Source organism: Limanda limanda, chromosome 7 (genome assembly GCF_963576545.1).
Source record: "Limanda limanda chromosome 7, fLimLim1.1, whole genome shotgun sequence".
Lineage (NCBI taxonomy): Eukaryota > Metazoa > Chordata > Actinopteri > Pleuronectiformes > Pleuronectidae > Limanda > Limanda limanda.
Genome location: NC_083642.1, coordinates 13,686,737 through 13,706,896, shown reverse-complemented (window position 1 = coordinate 13,706,896; position 20,160 = coordinate 13,686,737). Strand labels below are relative to the sequence as shown.

Sequence of the window (20,160 nt, the reverse complement as noted above, 5' to 3'; positions counted from 1 at the left end):
CTCTCCCTCCACACTCTGCAGCCTCTGGGCTTCCTCTGTCTGTCGGCCCTTTGTTAGCGCTGACATTTTTCAAGTGGCGGCAGAACATTTCTGGGAATTAAAAAGAATTATTGTCACTGGAGTGAGATAAGATCATAAGCTACAGACGCCCTTGACTGCACAAAGTTGCTAATTTCCCGTCGACACTCACATTTGTCTTCCAGTCCGTGCGCCCTGGTTGTCCTGTGTGCTGCTGCTGCACAAGTTTGTGTAACAGCAGACAGTCGGACTTGTCATAGGAGGAAATGCACAGGTGTCACAAAGACAGGCCGCTCCTGTAGTGTCCTAGTGAAGCACGACAACGTGACTTAGTGAGCTTATGTGCACAACACCCGGGGGACCATGAAACTGATGCAGCCACATAATTCAACCATTGGTTCTAATGTTGTTTATTCCTCCAGTAACGAGGCAGCACTGGTCACATGTTCAAAAAGTTTGGACCACGTTAGTCATTTTTACCTCTGGAGGTAAAGAGGTGTTTTGTTGGTTTACCGGCAGGATTTCGAAAAAACGACAGAAAGGATTTCCACAAGACTTGGTTAACAGATGGGACAGTGGTCGTTAAACAACACAATTTTGGCTTGGGACAAAGAGGAGGATCCAGGAATTTTATGTCACCTACTTTTCAACCAAAAGGTGACAATTTGTGGATTTTAATGGACAACTGACATTTAAGGAACTGATATCCAGACTGTGTTAAATTTGGTGCAGCTTGACTGAACTTAAGGGGACCTTGGCGGAGGTATGCGTCTACTGAGTGTCATTGTGGTATTCACTGTTCCTTTCTCTCTCAGACTTCACTTCATGAAGCCAAATTACATTTCAGAAAAGGCAGTTTTGAAAATTCAGGTTGTAAACGTCACTGGGGGTTCATTTTAATATATGAATATTCATGATTTGTAACATATCAAAACATGTAAGTAGGCCAAACTTTTCTTTTCCCTTGTTTCCAGTCAGTGGATGACGGCTCTTCTCCTCAGCGTTACAGTTTGAGTTCTGGGAACGATGCGCACGGGCTAATTAATCTGGTTGAGTTACACTAATTAGAAAGTATGTGGCAGACGTGCGAGTGTGGGACAGGTTGAAGCACGACGTGACAGAGCAGTTCCCATCAGAGACGTGTTGTGAGGCAGGCAGACGACTCCTCTGGAACCTCCACGTGTTTTCTACATTTTGTCAACACCAGCATCGTATGAACACAAATTTCTTGTGTACACTCTGGAGGCCATTTTGTCCATCCCCTGTAAAATGGCTGTCCCTTCGCTACATACGCAGCCCTCCTGTAACTCTGCACCACTGAAGTTCTCATATTAACACATGACACCTTTTGGTTATAACGTAGAGCTGGATTCTTCTCATGTGCATAATTTATTTCTGAATAATAGCCCCCAGTATTAGAGAATATTATAATATTTGGTAATCATTAATAACTAATGCATTCACACTGTCTCTGTTTGACAGGACACTGAAATTTATGGCAAATTCTTTCACCTAATATCAAATAATTATTGAGCAAGTGTGATAAGTCAAATTGAAGTTTTTACAATCATGCAGACACAGTTGGGTTTACATTAAAATGCATGTAAGTGAGTAGTGAGCGCACCAGCAGGGTTTGCGTTCAGAGTTTAGTCATTTCTTGTCAGATTTGCTCTGGAGCTGATTTTTTACGTTTCGGTTTCAATTCAAAGAAAAAGCATCAGTTGTGGGCTCATATCCTGATGTCCACTCTCAGGGAACATGTTCTTTAAGTGAACGTTTGAGAACATGGGCGAATCACAGGAACCCGGACAGATGAATTGAAATTATAATGATGAGCAGCAGCAGCAGCAGCAGCAGCACGCTGACGGCCATGGAACACCTCAGACAGCTTAAATATCACTGCTAATTAACACAGAGAGGTGGGCTGTCATGGTGCATGATGGATGTTCGGGGGGGGGGGGGGGGGGCAGATCGCTGCTTCCAACCAACCAGTGATTCCTGTATTAATCAAACCCTGAGATGAAAAGGCTCTCCCACACCTCGGGGAGAGGGAGATAGCAGGAGCCATTGTTGGGAGGGTTTCAATCACTCGCCGTGAGCCTGTGATGTATTTGATCAGGGGCCATCCAAACATTTGTAGGAGACAGAATGTTTCTGCTGCCGAGCACTTGTTTTTGTAAACCTCTGAACCACCCAGATGTTGACAGAGCCACAGTGTGCACAGTCAGCGGAGATTTACTGGTTGTTTGGGGGGAGATTTCTGTTTGGAGGACCTATTTTTTTCCTCCCTCTGACAGGAGAGGTGTGCATGTAGAGAATTGGCTATCAGTCTTAGAGCGCGCTCGCCTCCCTGATGGAGTGAGCCATCCTCAGTACAAGGCAGCACTCCTACACTTTACCTCTGGACTGACTCCATGATCAGTCTGTCTCGCAGAGATGATTTCGAACCCAGATTTTCAGCACTTTGTGTATGAAGATGGAGTGTTATCTTCCCCTCTCTGATCTCCTCCCCATCTACCTCACTTAAGGAGGTCCATTGTTAAGTGCCAGGGGCCTGTGGGTGCTTTAAATCAGGCTGCGGAGGGAGAGGATGTCTCCCATGGGGGAAAACGCACACTCCCAGCAGCCTTCAGGCTGATCTCATCCTACCTATCCTAATGCTTTAATTAAAGAACTGGTCAATAGCAAAGAGGAAGGTGCTAAAGGGTATGATCTGCACCTCCTAACATACGACTGATGTGGCAATACCCTCACAGGCAGAAAGACGGGGAAGCAGACTTGAAGAAATTCTTTCCTCCTGGCTGAAGAATGTGGTGATCACACAGATGGTTATGTCTGTTTGATTGCCCACTTTGACAATATCACTTCTTAACAGCAACATTTGAACAGATCATCTTTATACAGGACTGACTGTGTATTATACCATCTCCTCTCCACTATTACAGATAATAACATGTGTTTTGAGTGAGACTACTTTTACCTGAATGTTTGCATCTCTTTGCGAGTCCCAAGACATTCATCTTGTCGGGATGATCTGATTTCAAAGTGCAAAGTATGATATCAGTGATAGCTTTTTGCGTTAAGTGTTTTGATCATCTGTCAGAGCTTTAACATTTACTAAACTATGGTAACTCCAGAACACAGTGCAACTTCACTCTACTCTTACTACTTCAAGAATACACACACAGTACCCTGGCACACACCTCCCTCTTGTGGTGGATGAGTCTCTCTGTAATCCTGCTAAAAGTGACAAAACTATAGTGGTAATTAAAGGTGAGACAATTCTCAATAGCATGTAATTGTGTATTGACGTTTCTGTGTAGTGTCAGTTTTTTTAAGATTATAGTCATAATCTTGATTTAACACCAATCTTAGAGAAATATACAGAGAATATCATAATTTTCATTTCTATTCTACAGAAAAACTTGACCCTCATATGGTCATGGTTGCCACCTGCTGACATGATTGGTGCATTACACACTTCTGAAACACTCAGCAGTTTCATAAGTATAAACTATTCTGTAAGTAACATGCTGACTGAAGACAGGCACCATAACAAATAATACTATTTTATGATATATGGAAATATTCAGCGATTCCATTGAACTTCTTACTTTGTAGAGAACAAGTGATAGCTGGAAATCCAGCGTAAAATACGTGAGCAACTTGCATTTGTTGAAAAAAAAAATGTAACAGCTTTATTAAGACTTGGGGCCTAAAACTCCATTCACTACAGTTTTGATTGACTGAGTCTTTACTTCACACCCCTGAAATGACAAAAACAAACTGAGGCTGGCATTTAAAAAAAAAAACGTTTATCAGAACAAAATATATATGTACAAGTTCCTCCAACAACTACATGCAAAAGAAAAATGCAAAAAAAAATATGGTGACAGTCATGGCTGCTATTCTAAAATTGGTAAGAGTGTCGGCTCTTACTTTACTCCAGCTAACAAGATGAACAATAACTCGCTACTGCCTTTTCAGTTGCCACAAGAAATCATCAGACTAAGGTTTATAACTTTGTAAATACTTTTGATTTGTTTTTGGAGTGTAGGTCCCATACATACTATTTTCTACCCCTAATACAATTTAAATATATATTAACTTCATAAACAGTAGAAGAGTCAGTGTCCTTCCCCACGTTCTAAAAGTCTGAAAGCAACAGAACTACCAGTCTACTTTAAAACAGGCTTTAGTCTAAACAGAAAACAAATGTTACTCCTCTCTTCTTCACTACTGAGCTACTATCTTCAGTCCAGTGTTTACAAACTGATTTGATCCTACAGAGAGCCAGAACTTGCAGTAATACAATGTAGGTTATCATCATAGAAAACACCATGTAGACCTTGTAGTCCGCCGAGCCACAATTATCATCTTCACTGAAGATGCTCACGGTCAGAGTGGGGATGAAATGACATGGCACTGTATTCACATCACATTCACTCAGGTCAAGACGGAGATCAGCTCTGGAAATCTGCAGATGAGCCAAATTATACTTTTAGCTGCAGGAACTGGCAATTTCATGAGAGCTGAATTAAACTGCTGAGCTCCAGACAATATGAGTCTTTGGGGTCTAGGGATAGTTTTGATCCAGATGTGTGCAAACAGTAAAATAAAATTAATTTTTGATGAGATTTCATGGGCTCTCAGGTAAATCTCAGGGATTACCGACAATATGCTGACCCAGCCTCACTTATCAGAAACACCCTGAAAGGATGGAATCTTTCAGAGTCAGAGGAATCTGACGCAGACTGGGGGAAAATAAGACTGACAGTGGTTTCTAGGAAAAGAGACATATTGAATTTACAGTATATTGAGTGTGCCACAGACAGGTGGTTCCTACATCCAGCTAACAATATTTAAAAAAGTCCAATAAACTTGTTCAAGAGGATTAAAAAAACAAAACAATCAGGGCTATTCCTACAAAACCTGTCAATCTTCTACTGGGGTCCTGTTCAGACCCGGCGGTTAACATCCGTCCTGAGAAATCAGATCACAATTGGGCAGCATTAGGCAGAATGTTCTTGAAAGCTCCTGTGACCACTTGTGATCGGATCTCACTTCCACCTTTTGAATGCAAATAATCACAAGCAAATTTAAGTCACTATGTCTATGTGTCAGCACAAGCGGTCAAGAGAGAGGTTTATAGACAGAGGGTCGGGACAGACCGAACAGATCTCATTCAGTTGTTATGACAGATTTTACCCAGTGGGAAAAAAGTATCAATCGTTATGTGTCGATCATTGTTAATATTGTGACTTGGCCACAGACAAATCAACGCATTGAAACTGAAAAGCATAAAAATACATTTGATTCATTTTTGTGAAACTGAGCGGCGGGTGAGAGACGTCAGCTGAGCAGGCCGTCCTGAATATGTGGCCCAGGATGCATTTGGAGCCACGTGCGCCCTTGACCACCTCTGAATGGGGTTCAAGTGATCAGATCTCAGGACGCTTTGGACTCAACAGTGTGATCAGATCACTCCGGACGGATGTTTACACCAGGTCTGAACAGGCTCCGGGTTTCAATCGTGTCACCTGCCACAGCTCGGACATTACCTCTTTAAAACAAGGTACAGCAGTGAACACGTGCCAGAAGTCCCTACACAACTTAACTAACACCAAAATCCATTGAAAATGAACATTTCCGGAGCATCATAAATAACCTGTCTTTAGTGTTGTATAATGCCGGTGTTCAGACGCATGGGACAGGAGGAGAACTGTTTCCTCGACGCAGCAACGACATCAAGCCTTGTGATGTTCCTGCTTGTCAGCAGAGGCCGGTAGATGAGTCGTAACCTCATCAACACAAAATGGGCAGGACTTAAAAAGCAACATGGTTCTGTGTCCCTCAGTGAACGGTCCATGTGTAGTTACAGGCAGCTCTGGGGCTGATTGCAGGACAGCAGGACACATAGGAGGCGCTGTGTGATGCACTTACGGTCCATGCAGTCAAAAATATTCAGAATGTCTTGGCAGCAAAACCAAAAAACCTTTCAGATATAAGCAGATGTTTGCCTTTGTCATTAAGTTATTGCCAGAACACCATTAACTGTTGTCCAAGATTGTGAATTAATTGTCCTCCTTTTTATGTGTATTGTGACTGTAACAGTAGATTAAAAAAAGTACAAAAATCCACGATCAAACTCTATGCGTGAGCTGATAAAAGCAAACTAAAGATTCAAGCCGGGCTGTTTTCAGGTTACAGTACAGTCGGGCTCCAACATTCGACCTGACTGAGATTCAGGCGGCTGTTATGTACTGTCTCTGTGGGGGGGAGGGTCTGGGGGTCAGACAGTTAGGCGGTTGTTGGAAGGCTGTAGGGGGCTCCAGGAGGCCGGATGGTTAGATGAGTCCTGCGAGTACTGGCTCTCTTCTTTGCTCACTCCGACTGTGCAGAGCCGCCGGTGCCTCAGCAGCCTGTCTGTCCGGGAGAAGGTCTGAGGCCAGATGGAGAAACAAGTGTGTTTCAGTCAAAGCAGCAGATCATTACTGACACTATAAAAACTCATGTATTTGTTAGTTGCCGTCTAAAATGCAGAAACCTACAGCACGTTTAGAGTTAAGAAGTTGCAAATTGTGGCTATGGAGAAAGGCTGAAGGCAGTGTAAGTCAACACTTTAAAAAATATATATCTTTTGGCCATTTTGCCTTTATTGGTAGGACAGCGTAAGCATGAAATTGAGAGTGAGTGACGTGCAGCGGAGCCTCTGTATATGGGGCTCCCACCAGGGTCACCCGGCAGAGCGCGAGCTAACACTTACTTGTCTGCACAGCTTACGACCTACTGGCTATGATAAAAGAAGGAATGACTCACCTGATGACAGCGATCACACTGGTACGGCTTCTCTCCGCTGTGCACCCTCTTGTGTCTGTCAAGGTGGTAACGCTGAATGAACCGCATATCACATGCATCACAAGCATACGGCTTTTCGCCTGAGAAGAACCAAAGGTGGGACATCTGTCAGTATATTTCACAGGATATTTTCATCTCCAGCTTATTCAAATATGCGTTTAAATGCAGTTATTCAATTGATTTACTAGAGATTTTATAAATTTCTTTGTATTTATTATGTACCTCTGGTTATTTCACTATGTTTCCTTCATCTGCATACAAGAGAAAGGTCTCACTGAAGTGAGCTGTGAGATCTCACCTGTATGTGTGAGTATGTGTCGCTTGAGGTGGTAGCTGCTCCGGTACGCTCCATAGCAGTGGTCACAGATGAAGTTCTTCTGCACTCTCAAGGAACTGTCGTCATCCATACTCACTGCTGGAAGTAAATGCTACCAACAGAAACAAAAACAGTTAGATCTGCGCTAAACCTCACAAGTGGATCCCTGCGGTTATACTGAGATGTGTAGCTTTGAAACCATGCTTACCTCCACTTTCTCTTTAGCTTTGTGGGATTTTTTGTGCTTCTTCTTGGGTTGCATATTTTGGTTTGCCTGCATGTCCTTTGAGTCCATCAGCTTTGATGAGTGATAATCACCGTCCTTTCGGATTAACTTTAGGAGGAAACAGAACATAAATATTTACCAGTCAGTTGCACAGCATCAAACAGGTTACTGTTCAGTTACATTACAATTATTGGATATTTATTAACTTAAAATATCTTCATATATGCTTACAACTGCATTTGTATGTTATAAATCATTTATTTAAGTCTAAATAGCACTTGAAAATGTTAAATGGGGGGATTAAATAAGCACATATAGTCACATACAAGATACATGTATGTCTTTTTGAGTCCATCACAGAATTAGAACTACATCAAGTTTTAAGTTTTTCTAGGGATATTACCAACTGAAATTTGGTTATTATAAGAGCTTATTTTATCCCTGTACATTAAGAAGCTTCTGTGTTGAGCATAGATCTGGTCTCTCTCTCACCAGGGGAGGACAGCTCCCGCCTGAGGGATGGCCCATGTGGCTGTGGTGTGGTTGCCCGTGGTGAACCTGGTGTCCGTGGTGGTGTGAGTGGCTCTGCTGGCTCTCGTTGCTGGCCCTGTGTCCCTGGCCCAAGTTTGACATCATCTTCTTCTGGCCTGGCATGCTGTTGGCTTGCATCAGGGCCATGCTGGACAGCACCGCCTCACAACCCAGCAACCCGGCCTGGCAACACAAACAAACATCGAGTCAGGGCCGAATAGACGGGTCCATTGCACTCCTCTCAGAGACAAGGAGTAGAAGGAGGGTGCATTGAGAAATGGGACCAAAAGATAAATGAACTGCCGTCGGGACACACTAAAACCATGATGTTGATTCTGGAGATGAAGACTTCCACTGACCCATTTCATATGGTCTCGGACAGAGTTGGAATGGTGTGTCATCGCCTTGGTTTGAATGCGTGTGTGTTTGGGGGGGGGGACAGAGGGGGCTTCACTCAGGATGAGGGGTGACAGAAGAGACCACAGCCACCCAAATCATCAGGGGCCAAAGCCTGAAAGTAGAGGCATGACAACATAAGGCTAAAGTTTTTACATTCAGGAGCTGGACAACCAGACCAAGATATTTAGATTTAACAAAGGACCAAATCTGGAACAGACATTTAGGTCCTGCATTAATATCTATAGGCAGCCTCGGTGGTTTGGTGCACAGCACGCGTCACCATCATTCAGGTAGAAGAAGAAAATTCTGATGAACAAAATCAAGATAATTTTCAAAAAAACATCCAACACATGCTTCATATTTGAAGTGATAATGAAAAGTGCAAAAGAAAAGGGTCTAAGGTTTGCTTTTGTTTGATACCATGTTGTTTTAGGTATCTAAAAATCATATAAAGGCAATGCTGATATGTTAGAAAGTGATTTGAAGTTACAGTTGGTCTTGGGTTAGTTAAATATTATAATAAACCAAATTAACAGATGCTTCAAGGCTTTGTTCTGGCTTGACTGATTCAACATCTGGGTAAGTCAAGTTATTTTGTGACCACATTAACATCACAAAGCAACTGATGGATTATCGGGGTCTTTCAAATAGTGCACAAACACCTTCCCGGTTTAATAGGTACAGGAATAAGTAATAATATAAACATTAGTAGCAGATTTTGTTCTGTTGCCTGCCACATTTGAACTACTTTCATCAGAAAAGCTTAAGTGTAGTGAAAATTGGTGATTTTACAGAGAGTCAATAAGCCTGTATGATAATAATTTTAGGACGAAAGAACTTTTGAAAAATGTTTGACTTCCTGGGTTTTCAACTAGCTACTAAACCAGTTATTAGAACCTGGGATAAAAATGTCCTTTGTTTAATTACATGTCGTAGAAACACAAACTCGCAACTAATTATTTGAATTTTGTATTTACATCAAAAAAGGAATTTACTAATTAAATATAGTTAACTTCACAGAAAACTCAGTATATCAGCAATGTGTGCAAACCAATATGGTGAAGAATGTAATGAATGAAACACAAACCGACAACCAGAAACTGTCATGATCATGTAAACATATGATTTGATAAGGTGATAAACACTCGTTATCATATTTCCAGGAGCTTCAACTTTTTCTCATGCTCTGGGATTATAAACTTGAACAAGATTAAAGGGAGAATTAGGGGTTTTGTCTTGGAAGTTTAGGAGACTGGCCAAAATCTTAGCGGTGAATGGTTACATCCTTGGCTCTGTAAAGCAGTTGATTTCATAAAAACCCCAAACACCTAGCTAGAGTCATATATAGATAGCTCAATGTTCTAAAATGTAATAATCAGGGATTTTCAGAAAGACAGGAGACATTTTGAAAGCCTGAAGTCACAGAAGAGGAATTTCCTAATCGATGCTGCATCATCCTTCCATGTTGCTTTCAGAAACTGTGCAGAGAACCGGTGCTGTTTCCAGAACTGTGTGGGTCTATCTACACCGTTGATTACAGTAAAAAAAACACTGATTCATTGTGATAACTTTGCTTTCGATCAAACCAAGTATCTTAAAGATGCAGATGGTTTTGATTGTGAGTCTTGCTCACTGGGAAACAGGTAGTTTCTGATCGTGCAACGTTAACATATTTTAAACCGAGGAAACGTGTTCGATGAGTGATAACTTCAGCTCTCGTTAGCGAACGTGGTATAATATCGATCAAATACCCTCTTGGAAAGTGGCCCTTCGCGGCCAGGTGAGCTGCTGCCTCGGACGTGCACCCGGAGGAGCACGTACCCACACACGGGTCTGGGTTTAACAGTGTGCCGCGTGAGGAGAGGCTCTGCTGGGGCAAACAGAAAAGGCTAACTCGCTAGCTAGCTAGCTGGTGGGGTTTAGGGACAACTCTTGTGCGAGTGGACCCCCACCCCCACCCCCCGCCCGGGCAACACAACAACAGCCAGGCAGCCAGGGCGTGCGGGCTCCGCGCCGAGCACCGAACACCTCCTCTCCCCGGCCACACACGCTACAAACACCCGGCCACCGGATCACCAAACCCCGCCCGGAGCCGCCAGCCCGCCGTGTGAGAAGCTGCGTCACTCACCTCCCGGTTCTCACAGTTTCTCGGTGATTGTTTCTTGTCGCACTTCCAATTTTTTTTTCTCAGTTTACAAACACTGACAGGAAACGGCACCGGAAGTGCTCCACGGGGGACTGCGCTGAATGGTCCGACGGGTGGTCACATGACGCGAGCGCGCTGACCCACATTCGCGGCCATGATCGGGAGGAAGGGGGGGGAGGGTCTTCTTCTTCTTCTGTTGTCTGATAATGAGTTTATTGGCGGATTTCAAAGCAGTCGTACAGGTACGTAGCGCCACCTGCTGTGGAGGAGTGTGAAGCCTGATGGGTGACACTGATATTTTTTCTAGTTCTGCATGAAGTAATTCAACATTTTATTAAAGTAGAGGTACAAATAAATAGACAAAATACTGTGCTTGTGTAATTGTAAGAGTAGCACGTTATCTTTTCTACTTAAGTAAAAGTAAGTAATTGCTTTTAAAGATAGTTACAATAAAAGTAGTAGCAGAGTTTAATCTATTTCCTAATGCAACGGTCTACTTCATCAGTATGACTGAGTCTCGGCCGGGGCGTCCTCTTTCCTGTTTGGAAATGTGTTGGAGAAAATGTGAAAAGTACCTGAAAATATATTGACTTAATGCATACATGAAAAATTGTCTTAAGTACATCAAAGAAGTAAATGGACCTTGTCACGTCACACCACTGTTCCTAACCCGGCCTGCATTTTATAACATATCATTCATAGTGTCTAGATTTCATCAGCCCAGCATCAACATTAAAACCAGTTACTGCTTTTCAATGCAAGTAGCTATTTATAAACAGTCATTTCCTCAGTTCCAGCAGCAACTTTCTGAGGTTTGTTATCACAAGGTCTCATGATGTGCAGGCCTTGCTCCAAAGTTACATAACAAACTCTGATATGGTACTATTACGAAATAAACTTAAACTAATAATAATAGCTGATAAACTTATAACAAGACTAAAATAGGAGTGGGGAAAAATAGAATTGAAAGTGACAAATAAGAAGTATGTATTACACATGATAATTAATGTAATGTTGCAGTTGATATTAATCAAGGGGATATTGTACATTAAATAATAAAAAAGATAATGTTACATGTTTAGCACATGATAATAAAAGAGCCATATTTCACAAAATGCAGAAGAGCACATTGTGACTTTAAGAGAACTAAGGTTGGGTATAGTGTGTTTGCTGCCTGCTCATTTGACTGTTAAAGGTAATGAGTAATCGTCAAAGGCGGCAAATTACAATAAAGTAATAAAAGTAGCTTATGGTCGGAGAGCAGGTGATCATCACGTTGCAAGTTCTCAATCCATGTTACATAATAATGTGGAGAACTCAAAGAAAAGTGTGTCAGAGGAAAATGTAGAACACATTATCATGCATCAAAGTAATAATGAATGCACTGGTCAGCAATTAAGCTGCAGCTGGTATGTGCTTCAATAATTAAAATAAGTGGCAGAAGGAAAGTTGTACCTTGGTGAAAAGATAAGAGCAGCTCAAATGAGAGAATTGAAATAAAATGTTTTGGCTTATCAAAGACAGAGACACATGAGGCTAAGGAAGTTATTAAAAGACAACAAAGAAATATACATGGAGGTAATTCAGCTCAAGCACATGAGGGGAAATCCAATTAAAAGAGGTCTGGACAACGTTAAAGAATAATGGGAAAAGAACATCTGTACTAATTCTTGTTCAAGTTAATGGTGAACAATTAGCGATAGTTAATGAGGAACAGGATCATTTTCCTGCAGAGTAGAATTGATTGTGAGAATAGACGGAGGACAAAGAGAGACATCAAGAGAAAACTCTGAAGTGAACAATAGCAGATATGGAATGAATTATTATAATCGATCATTCTTGATTTGGTTAACACGCTGGTACTTTACTGCTCCCGTATAGAAGTCTCAAGAAAACTCATTTCAGAAAAGTTGTTTAATTCAATTAAAAAAACATTAAAATACAAGCCACAAACATTTGATAGGAAGTATGACTCTTATTTATCTATAATTAGATTCTTTCAATGTTAATATTTTGTTCTATGACTTTCAGAACTCATAGCTCATACTACAGCTGTTCCAAATGAGCAATGACTTTGCTTCTTATAATTTGTGGTAATACAATTGTCAGCTCAGATGGAAAGACGGGGTTCAAATCTGATAAATTGTGTTTTTCGGTCACAAATCGTTTCCCAGTCTTTCAATTTCATCGAGAAAGAAGTCCATGTCTCTCTGAGAAATCAGGGGCGAGAAGATGATGGCACGGAAAAAGTTGACTCTGTTCCCCAGAGGCTGGTAGCCGACCATCATTGTGCCGAGTTTCACCATGCGTTCCTTGACGACTGGAGCCACCTTTTATTTAAAAAACAAACAAACAAAGAGCACAGTTAAAAACCTTGAAGAAAAAAACACAAAAACACTGAGGCCACCATTTTGTGTTTTTCCCCAAAAATAATTAAGAAGATAAATTTACTTTTGCGAGCCTGTCCTGATAATCTGCATCTCCTTCCTTCCCTCTCAGACTGGGCGGTATGTACCAGAAGCACACGTTCACGAACTCAGGCTATTAATGGAGACAAATTCAGACAAGTCAAATCTTCTTTTTGCCACCCATTTTTTTTTTCTTCAGTTTCTTAATATACCTGCTGAGATAATTTCTTACCTCACCCAACAGATGGAACCCTTCTCTTTTCTTCATCTGCTCCACCAGGTAACTGCAGGAGAAAATGTTCACATACACACATACTTTAATACCCGTCTTTAAGATGAGACTTTGATACTTGACTCAAGGCCTGTGTGTTGAGGTACAACTGCACGGTTTATTTACATTACGTGGAAAAAAGCCTTGTCTACACGCTCTGCCAAACCATCGGAGCCAACAGCTTTCCACATCAACCACAGCTTCAGGCAGTCCACCTTGCGGCTGCACTGCAGAGACTTATCCCCGACGTCCAGATTGATATCGTAGAACTTGTCTTGCTGGAAGAGGTATGTGGCGCTGGCAGAGTGGCACTGCTTCAACAAATTCTGAGGAACAGGAGCAGATTAACAACGGTCAAATGAATAAAAACCATTGAAATATAATGATGTGGATCAGGGAGTTCTGCAGCCAAACCGTTGTGTCCTTAAGCAGCAGGGCGGAGCACTGCAGGCCAGCCACCAGCATCTTGTGTGGATTCCAGGCCACGGAATTTGCTCTTATCACACAAACACACACACAAGGTAACATATTATCTGTATCGTCTGTATGACCACATCTTTCCTAACTTAAAGAAAAACTGTTGCCTTCCTCAGAATGTAAAATGCATCTCCCTGCATATTAATACCTGTCGACACCTTTCATCAGACGTCTGTGCTGCTTGGAGAAGAGCACGCTCCCTCCCCAGGCAGCCTGAAACAAATGTCAAAACAAAATAACCTCTGCATGCTCTTAAATTTTAATGAATACAAGACACGCTTACAAAAAACCACAGCTTGTCAATAGACATGGATTTTATGGTCCACCGGGGGGGACTCACGTCTACGTGCAGCCAAAGCTTGTGTTTCTCACAGACATCAGCAATGTGGTCCAGTGGGTCAAAGGCTCCCTGAACTGTGGTGCCTGCAGTGCAGCTCACAAGGAATGGTACTGCACCCTGGTGGAAACAGATAGTTACCCTGTATCATGTGATTTCTGGTTTGTAGGATGAACAAAAAGCACCAACTTTATGGATGTTTAACGAACAACACGTCGTATTTGATATATGTGAGGACGTACTTGAGACTTTGCCAGTGTTATCTTTTCCTCCAGGTCCCTTGGAATCATTCGCCCTCTGCAGTGTATGAAAGAGAAGAGAAAAAAGACCAAAGGTATCGTTAAGGATCCACAGAGCCACCTTTAATATGGGTACCACCAACACTATCAAGTCATTTAGAAATTTTGTTATCATTGTTTTTCATTTTATTTGTTTATTTTGTTTTAACAATGTAGTCTACAAAGTGTGAGGAAAACAGTGGTATATTGTTTAACCCAAAGTTATGTCTTCAAATTGCTCATTTGATCCGACCAACAGGCACAAACCCAAAGAAATCCAATTGTACAATGCTATAAAATGGAGAAAATCACATTTGAGAATCTAAAATCTGAAAGTTTTTCTCATTTTAAATGATCAACTGATTAACAAATATGTATTAAATATATTAAGAAAAGTATTGATGAATACATTGTCTCAGCTCTTACAAAGAGCAATACATTACCCATCATCCGTCTTCACCAAAATGACGTTGTCTGTCCCCAAACCCAGAAACCCAGCCCCCTTCTTCACAGAGTAATGGCTCTGGGTAAAAAAATACCTTCGTCATATTATTGTAAATTCAACACAAAAACTGCAGCATGAACTACAACGCTTCATCTCATTCCCTCAGATTGATTGCTGTGTTCTGACCTCGGCAGATGTGAAGACGGTCAGTCGAGGGAGACCCCACAGCCCCTGAGTTTTGACCTCTGGGAAGAGTCGGTAGCGTGCGAGATTCATGGCGTACATGTTAGAGGTCGACCCCCCGGGACAGAAAAGACCGTCTCCTTCGGTCCAGCCCACCAGCTGACGCAGCCCCCTCAGAACCTCAGTCTCCATCAGCACAAACACAGGGGCAACCTCATAGGTGAAACTTCAGAGGAAACAGAAGATGTCTTATCATCTTAAGGTTGTATTTTGTACTGTACCATGTTACATTATATATTATATACTTTACATACACAGAAATTACTACAGAGTTTAATAAACGCCTGCAGTCGAAAGCAATAAGGTACAATCAGTCAAGCAATACACTTAAGACTTCCACCAATGTTTGTTTGTTTTTAAGTAAGATTACACAAAAACTATAAAACAGATTAACATGAAACTACCATCAGAGTTTTGCATCACATCCCCTGTATAATAATGTGCTTCTGTGCTTTGTTGATTCTTACAGGTTAGTGTTGAGCGACTCAGTGAGAAACCGTCCAGCCAGGGAATGGTAGTCAACCCCACCGAACTGCTGGTTAAAAAAACGTGGGTGACCTGAAATGAGCAACAGAAAAAGAAAGACTCCGGTGAATAAAGGTCAAACTGTTGAACTGTTTCCACTCTCTCCTGCAGTCTCACTTGTCTTGACGCTGTACTTGGCGACATCTTTGACTCTCTGCAGGAGCCTGTGCTGTGGCTCCCCCGCCGCCCTCAGCTCCAGATCCAGCAGCAGAGCCAGCTGCTCCGGCTCCTTCCACTCACAGACCTGCCGGAGGGAAAATGATTTGTGAGTTTTTGTCCCCAATTGTCACAGTAATCTGACAGTGTACTTTGTAATTTGTAGGCTTCACTCGAGACCTTCTCCTTGACGTCTGTGCCCTTGCTGAGCACCTCCTCTATAATAATCTTGAAGGTTTCATTCAGGAAGAGCTGTCCCTCGGTGTGGTCAATGAGAGGCTCAGTCAGGTCGTGGAGGTTGTCTGCCTCCTGGGTCTGCTTCTCTGCTGCTGTTATAACACACACATAAACAACTTATGCTCAAGTTCATTTAATAGTATATTATTATAATTATAAGTAGTATGTGTGATCATGCAATCCACTAGAAAGATGTCCAACTAAAATTTCATATGACCTTTAAAAGATGAATTTAGTTTCTTTTATTTTTTTTGCAAGATCAAACCCATCAACATTCATTTAAATCTGTACATGAAAAACAAGGTTTTAGTTAGGAAACACCACCTTACAGTGACATTTTTAAATAAAAAACAACTGCCAATGATTTAGACATCATACACTATTAACCTAACATTTATGTAATATGATGTATAAATATGATGCCATAAAATAGTCATTATTATTATGGTTGCTATTATTATAGTCTTGACCATGCAATTTAATGATATATAACATTTTAACCCTTCAATTTAATTATTATTATCATCTTTATTATCTTTACGAAGTATCAGTAGCCATTGTTGTTTTGTGGTCGTCCTTTTTGGGCGCTAAGAACATTTGCACTTAGTTTGCACAGGGTGTCCCTGAACACATCACAATCCAGCGTCACCGCGTCTTCGTTGCATTTTCACATGAATCCGACCAGCAGAAGAAACCCATTGACTGCAGGGGAAACCGGGTTAAAAGCGACAAAGCACCGTGTACTCACACGAGGAAGGAAACGTGTTGGACATATTCGCAGATTTAAGAAGCTGCTGAGCGTCTGTTCCTTCGTTATCCGCACAGACAGAGCACAGCACAGGAAATGGCCACAGAGAAGAAGTACAGAGTGTGAGGAGCAGGAGGGGGGGTGGGGGGTGGGGGACTTTGTCCTACATCAAGTTCATTAAATGGGATGTGAAAGGAAGTGAAGGTGCAGCAGAAAACACACACGATATGAATATTACCCCTGACTTACTGTATGAGTTTCTGTCACTTAGTAGAAATACTCTCAGAGAGACGCTACAGAATGTGTTACTTTATTAAGACAATGGTGTCATATATAATAATAATACAAAACTGTATTTCTTTAGCACCTTACAAGAAACGCAGCTCAAAGTGCAATATGAAAAAAAGAATAAATGTCCATAAAAATATGTATATATATGTATATGTCCATGTAAGAGAACAGATTTCAAGCAACATATGAACAAGTTCAAATGACATTCAAAAGAAAAGTTCAGATCCAGGTAGAATGTTTATTAAATGATGAGTTCTTATAGCACTTTGGAGTTTTGCTTTTTTTTTAAAGAAATTGTACTTTCTTGATTCTTGTTGTTCTGGGTTTGTACCCTCATGGTTGAATGCACTTATTGTAAGTCGCTTTAGAAAGAAGCGTCAGCTAAATGAAAAATGTAAAAATGTAAATGTAATGCGTTGAGATAGCGTTTATACAATAGAATGAATTGAGTCAATTTCATTGACTGAAAGGAGAATGAAAATCCCTGCTGCAGATACAAAAATAAAAAAATCTTTTAAAATACATTTTAGAAAAGAAAAGAAACATTTCATATCAAACTGAAATGTCATTAAAAGTAAATGATCCATTTTAAGCTTAGGAAAATGTTGTTAACTAATATGGAACAACCGTCAATTTGCCAGGAAATAAAACAGATTTCCCAGTAATAACCCTCAACTTTGAATGTTTTTCACCCAGACAGTGAAGGCCTCAGACAGTCTCCAACAGAAAGTCGATTCTCTCCGGTGGCAGGGCCCAGTCATCCTGACTGAGCAGGGAGTGCAGGTGAGCCGCGGTGGCTTCTTCCCGCTGGCAGGTGCGCCAGTGTCCCAGCATGGCGAACACTCGCTCCACGTGCTGGGATTTGTCCTCCTCAATCTGCTCCAGCTTCACAGTGGGGATGTCCAGAGCCAGTCTGCCGATCTCTCGCCAAGAACTGCCAATGGCACGGGCCACGGTCATCAGCTGCTTCTCTGTCACCAAGCGAGAGCCTGGGCAACGAGACAGAGGCAGAAAAAAGTCAATTATGATGCAACAGTGGTGTAAAGGGTAAAGCTCTGAGTGTAGTGTGACTCACGGTTTCTGCAGATCATTTTGACAGGAATGATCTCCTCTGTGTCAGGTGCTTGCTTTTTCTTCCTTGTTGCTTCTTGTTGTGTGAACAGAGAAAACTTTTGATGGTCATCATATAAATCTAACAGTATATAATAATAAGATTGCTTCAAAAGCAGATTCTGTTATTACCTGATGGCGCTGTAGTGACTTGCAGATCCTTTACAAAACCAAGCAGTGGGAAGGTTTCCTGCAGGTCCTGGTCCTTCAGTAGCTCCAGGAGTCCCCGTGCTGCTTCAGGCCCTCTCTGGAGGATGTGATCCAGCAGGTCCGTCACCTTCTCACCTGGAACACGGCACGCTTTCACCCGCTGGTAGCCGGGTTCAGACAGCAGGCTGCGGGAGTGGGCACGCTGCAGCACAAAGTCGGCGTCGCCGCTCAGAATCTCTATTAGCTTTGCCTTCAGGCTCCTGAGCAGCTGTATTTCTGCTGCTGGCTCTTCAACCATGACTCAGTGTAACTTAAATCAGCTCCTGAGAAGATGAAAAGGAAAAATTGTGATGATGAATCAAACCTGAAAGAACCGCAAAACAATATACTGAACGTAAGACACAATCCATTTTAATTCTGAAGTCAGTTATTGTCCATTTAGATATACAGACATAGATTCCTGAAGGGCTTTTGCAGCCATAAAATGTAATAATATTCTCATATTTATTTGAGGTAACACCTTCAAAATTAATGTAGCATGTCCCTCCGGAGAGCATGAAGCAATTTGCAAGACAATTAAAGTTAAATTAGAAAAGAATAAGGTACTGGCATATTTATGTTATAGACTAAACAACCTCCTTCATTGGCCTCTATGCCAAAATATAAAAATAAACATCTTGATGCAGGAAAGTTTTACAATAGATTTAACTGCAGCTTCACCGAGTTCCTTACATTACAGAATGCAAAGAGGTTAAAGCATAGTCTGTTTAATAAAGTATCTATCTATGGATTGGACTTTCTATATATTCATAACGTTTAAATTGATATTGTGATACATTTTGTTATGTTAATTGATCAGCCCTCCACACTAATGTGTATAGTGAGAGTCAAAAGGGGCCCAACTACTATTCTAGGGCTGCCAGAGGCCCCCAGAACCACTTCAACGTTTGAGCGTAAGTTTGTAAAAATAAAATAAAAGCTGGACTAAGAAGCAGAACAAGGTTTAAGTTGATTAAAACAACAAAAAGGCACTTCCTGGTTTGCTGCACGTTCACATCTGTCCTGCTCCAATTTCTCTCTCTCTCTCGCTGTCTCGCTCTCTCTCCACTTCTTCATGTAACAAACGCAACGTCTCTCACCATTCACTGGAACAGGTGGAGTCAGTAGAAAAACACGGACTATTTCAGGGTATTTCCCCTGTTTTTATGGTGGGATCACAGACTTTCTTTCCTTTTCACCTCTGCGGGGTTTTCGCCTTTGTTTACTTTTAAAACAGCACAGAAAAAAAGAAAATGCATGGGACGTGTTTGTTTTAAGAAGCATTTTATTTGTGTGCTGCCATCTAGTGGGTGGAGGATTTCACTGCAGCCATCTGCCCTGCTTGTGAGGATTAAGTGACATCTGGTGGTACTAACTACACACTGCACTCCGTCATGACGATATGAAGCGTGTCAGAGATCTCGAATAACACAAATATCACAATAACACAAAGTTTTGATAAAGATACGATATGATGAGACGATTCATAAATTAGATTTTTTTTTAATCACTGAACAATGCAAATATCCAGTGGTACAAACCACTGTAATGTGAACTAAAATACAAATGACATAAATAAATAATAACGATAATATAATAATTAATTTGTGTGTTTAATACACATACTCAACAGTAATAATACAGCGTTATGAAAAATAAATATGATATAAAATGAACAGAATACCAACATATTAAATAAAAATACACACACAAAGGATTGCCAGGGAGGGATTACTCTCCCAATCATATTGTCAAACAGAACATAACATTTGATGGAGGGAGAGTTCGTGGCCAAGTGCAGAAGACAGAGTTGATCAGCGCTGTTGTATGTATGCCTGAGAGTACATACTGTACCTCCGCCAAGGCTAGTGCCCTATCTCGTCATGTCAAAGCAGTGTTTCCTATTACTTATTCAGACTGAGGCAGCCGGCCATATTCTAGTTTGTCCTGC

General features: G+C 41.4%; 3 protein-coding genes across 7 annotated transcripts; all 3 read right to left on the bottom strand.

Annotated features, from left to right (window-relative positions):
- Positions 1 to 3,816: 3,816 nt before the first annotated feature.
- On the bottom strand, positions 3,817 to 10,539 carry znf740b (zinc finger protein 740b). Of its 2 annotated transcripts, XM_061074460.1 has the most exons (7): positions 10,477 to 10,539; positions 8,309 to 8,460; positions 7,911 to 8,132; positions 7,401 to 7,526; positions 7,175 to 7,304; positions 6,838 to 6,956; positions 3,817 to 6,460 (listed from the first exon to the last, which is right to left on the bottom strand). In XM_061074460.1, the coding sequence occupies exons 2-7, from the start codon at positions 8,348 to 8,350 to the stop codon at positions 6,311 to 6,313; spliced, it is 789 nt and encodes a 262-aa protein (XP_060930443.1). In that variant the 5' UTR covers positions 8,351 to 8,460; positions 10,477 to 10,539; the 3' UTR covers positions 3,817 to 6,310. The 2 variants fall into 2 exon arrangements, with proteins under 2 accessions (XP_060930443.1, XP_060930444.1); XM_061074461.1 differs by lacking the exon at positions 8,309 to 8,460 and having other exon boundaries at positions 10,477 to 10,533.
- Positions 10,540 to 12,393: 1,854 nt separating this feature from the next.
- csad (cysteine sulfinic acid decarboxylase) lies at positions 12,394 to 16,789 on the bottom strand. Of its 4 annotated transcripts, none has more exons than XM_061075189.1 (14): positions 16,620 to 16,789; positions 15,815 to 15,960; positions 15,596 to 15,722; positions 15,421 to 15,538; positions 14,897 to 15,119; positions 14,709 to 14,788; positions 14,230 to 14,284; positions 13,991 to 14,107; positions 13,799 to 13,863; positions 13,588 to 13,669; positions 13,300 to 13,499; positions 13,135 to 13,186; positions 12,946 to 13,035; positions 12,394 to 12,824 (listed from the first exon to the last, which is right to left on the bottom strand). In XM_061075189.1, the coding sequence occupies exons 1-14, from the start codon at positions 16,642 to 16,644 to the stop codon at positions 12,651 to 12,653; spliced, it is 1,554 nt and encodes a 517-aa protein (XP_060931172.1). In that variant the 5' UTR covers positions 16,645 to 16,789; the 3' UTR covers positions 12,394 to 12,650. The 4 variants fall into 4 exon arrangements, with proteins under 4 accessions (XP_060931172.1, XP_060931171.1, XP_060931173.1 ...); XM_061075188.1 differs by having other exon boundaries at positions 15,815 to 15,963; positions 16,620 to 16,788; XM_061075190.1 differs by having other exon boundaries at positions 15,421 to 15,511; positions 15,815 to 15,963; positions 16,620 to 16,787.
- Positions 16,790 to 17,128: 339 nt separating this feature from the next.
- zgc:174906 (uncharacterized protein LOC571548 homolog) lies at positions 17,129 to 19,432 on the bottom strand. Its single transcript, XM_061075187.1, has 4 exons — positions 19,310 to 19,432; positions 18,153 to 18,493; positions 17,986 to 18,057; positions 17,129 to 17,899 (listed from the first exon to the last, which is right to left on the bottom strand). Exons 2-4 carry the CDS (start codon positions 18,466 to 18,468, stop codon positions 17,619 to 17,621), a joined length of 669 nt encoding a protein of 222 aa, XP_060931170.1. The 5' UTR covers positions 18,469 to 18,493; positions 19,310 to 19,432; the 3' UTR covers positions 17,129 to 17,618.
- Between the last annotated feature and the right edge of the window lie 728 nt (positions 19,433 to 20,160).

Excerpts from the sequence above, each read along its gene's own strand:
- zgc:174906 (XM_061075187.1), bottom strand. The coding sequence starts at position 18,468 with ATGGTTGAAGAGCCAGCAGCAGAAATACAGCTGCTCAGGAGCCTGAAG. Across the intron at positions 18,058-18,152 it reads AGTCACTACAGCGCCATCAG|AAGCAACAAGGAAGAAAAAG; the intron begins GTAATAACAGAA and ends TCACACAACAAG. Across the intron at positions 17,900-17,985 it reads CAAAATGATCTGCAGAAACC|GCTCTCGCTTGGTGACAGAG; the intron begins GTGAGTCACACT and ends CTCGTTGCCCAG.
- csad (XM_061075188.1), bottom strand. The coding sequence starts at position 16,644 with ATGTCCAACACGTTTCCTTCCTCGT. Across the intron at positions 14,285-14,708 it reads TTGGTGAAGACGGATGATGG|AGGGCGAATGATTCCAAGGG; the intron begins GTAATGTATTGC and ends CATACACTGCAG. Across the intron at positions 13,670-13,798 it reads CTGATGAAAGGTGTCGACAG|AGCAAATTCCGTGGCCTGGA; the intron begins GTATTAATATGC and ends TTGTGTGATAAG.
- znf740b (XM_061074460.1), bottom strand. The coding sequence starts at position 8,350 with ATGACACACCATTCCAACTCTGTCCGAGACCATATGAAATGG. Across the intron at positions 8,133-8,308 it reads TCCGAGACCATATGAAATGG|GCCGGGTTGCTGGGTTGTGA; the intron begins GTCAGTGGAAGT and ends TTGTGTTGCCAG. Across the intron at positions 7,527-7,910 it reads GCGGGAGCTGTCCTCCCCTG|TTAATCCGAAAGGACGGTGA; the intron begins GTGAGAGAGAGA and ends TTCCTCCTAAAG.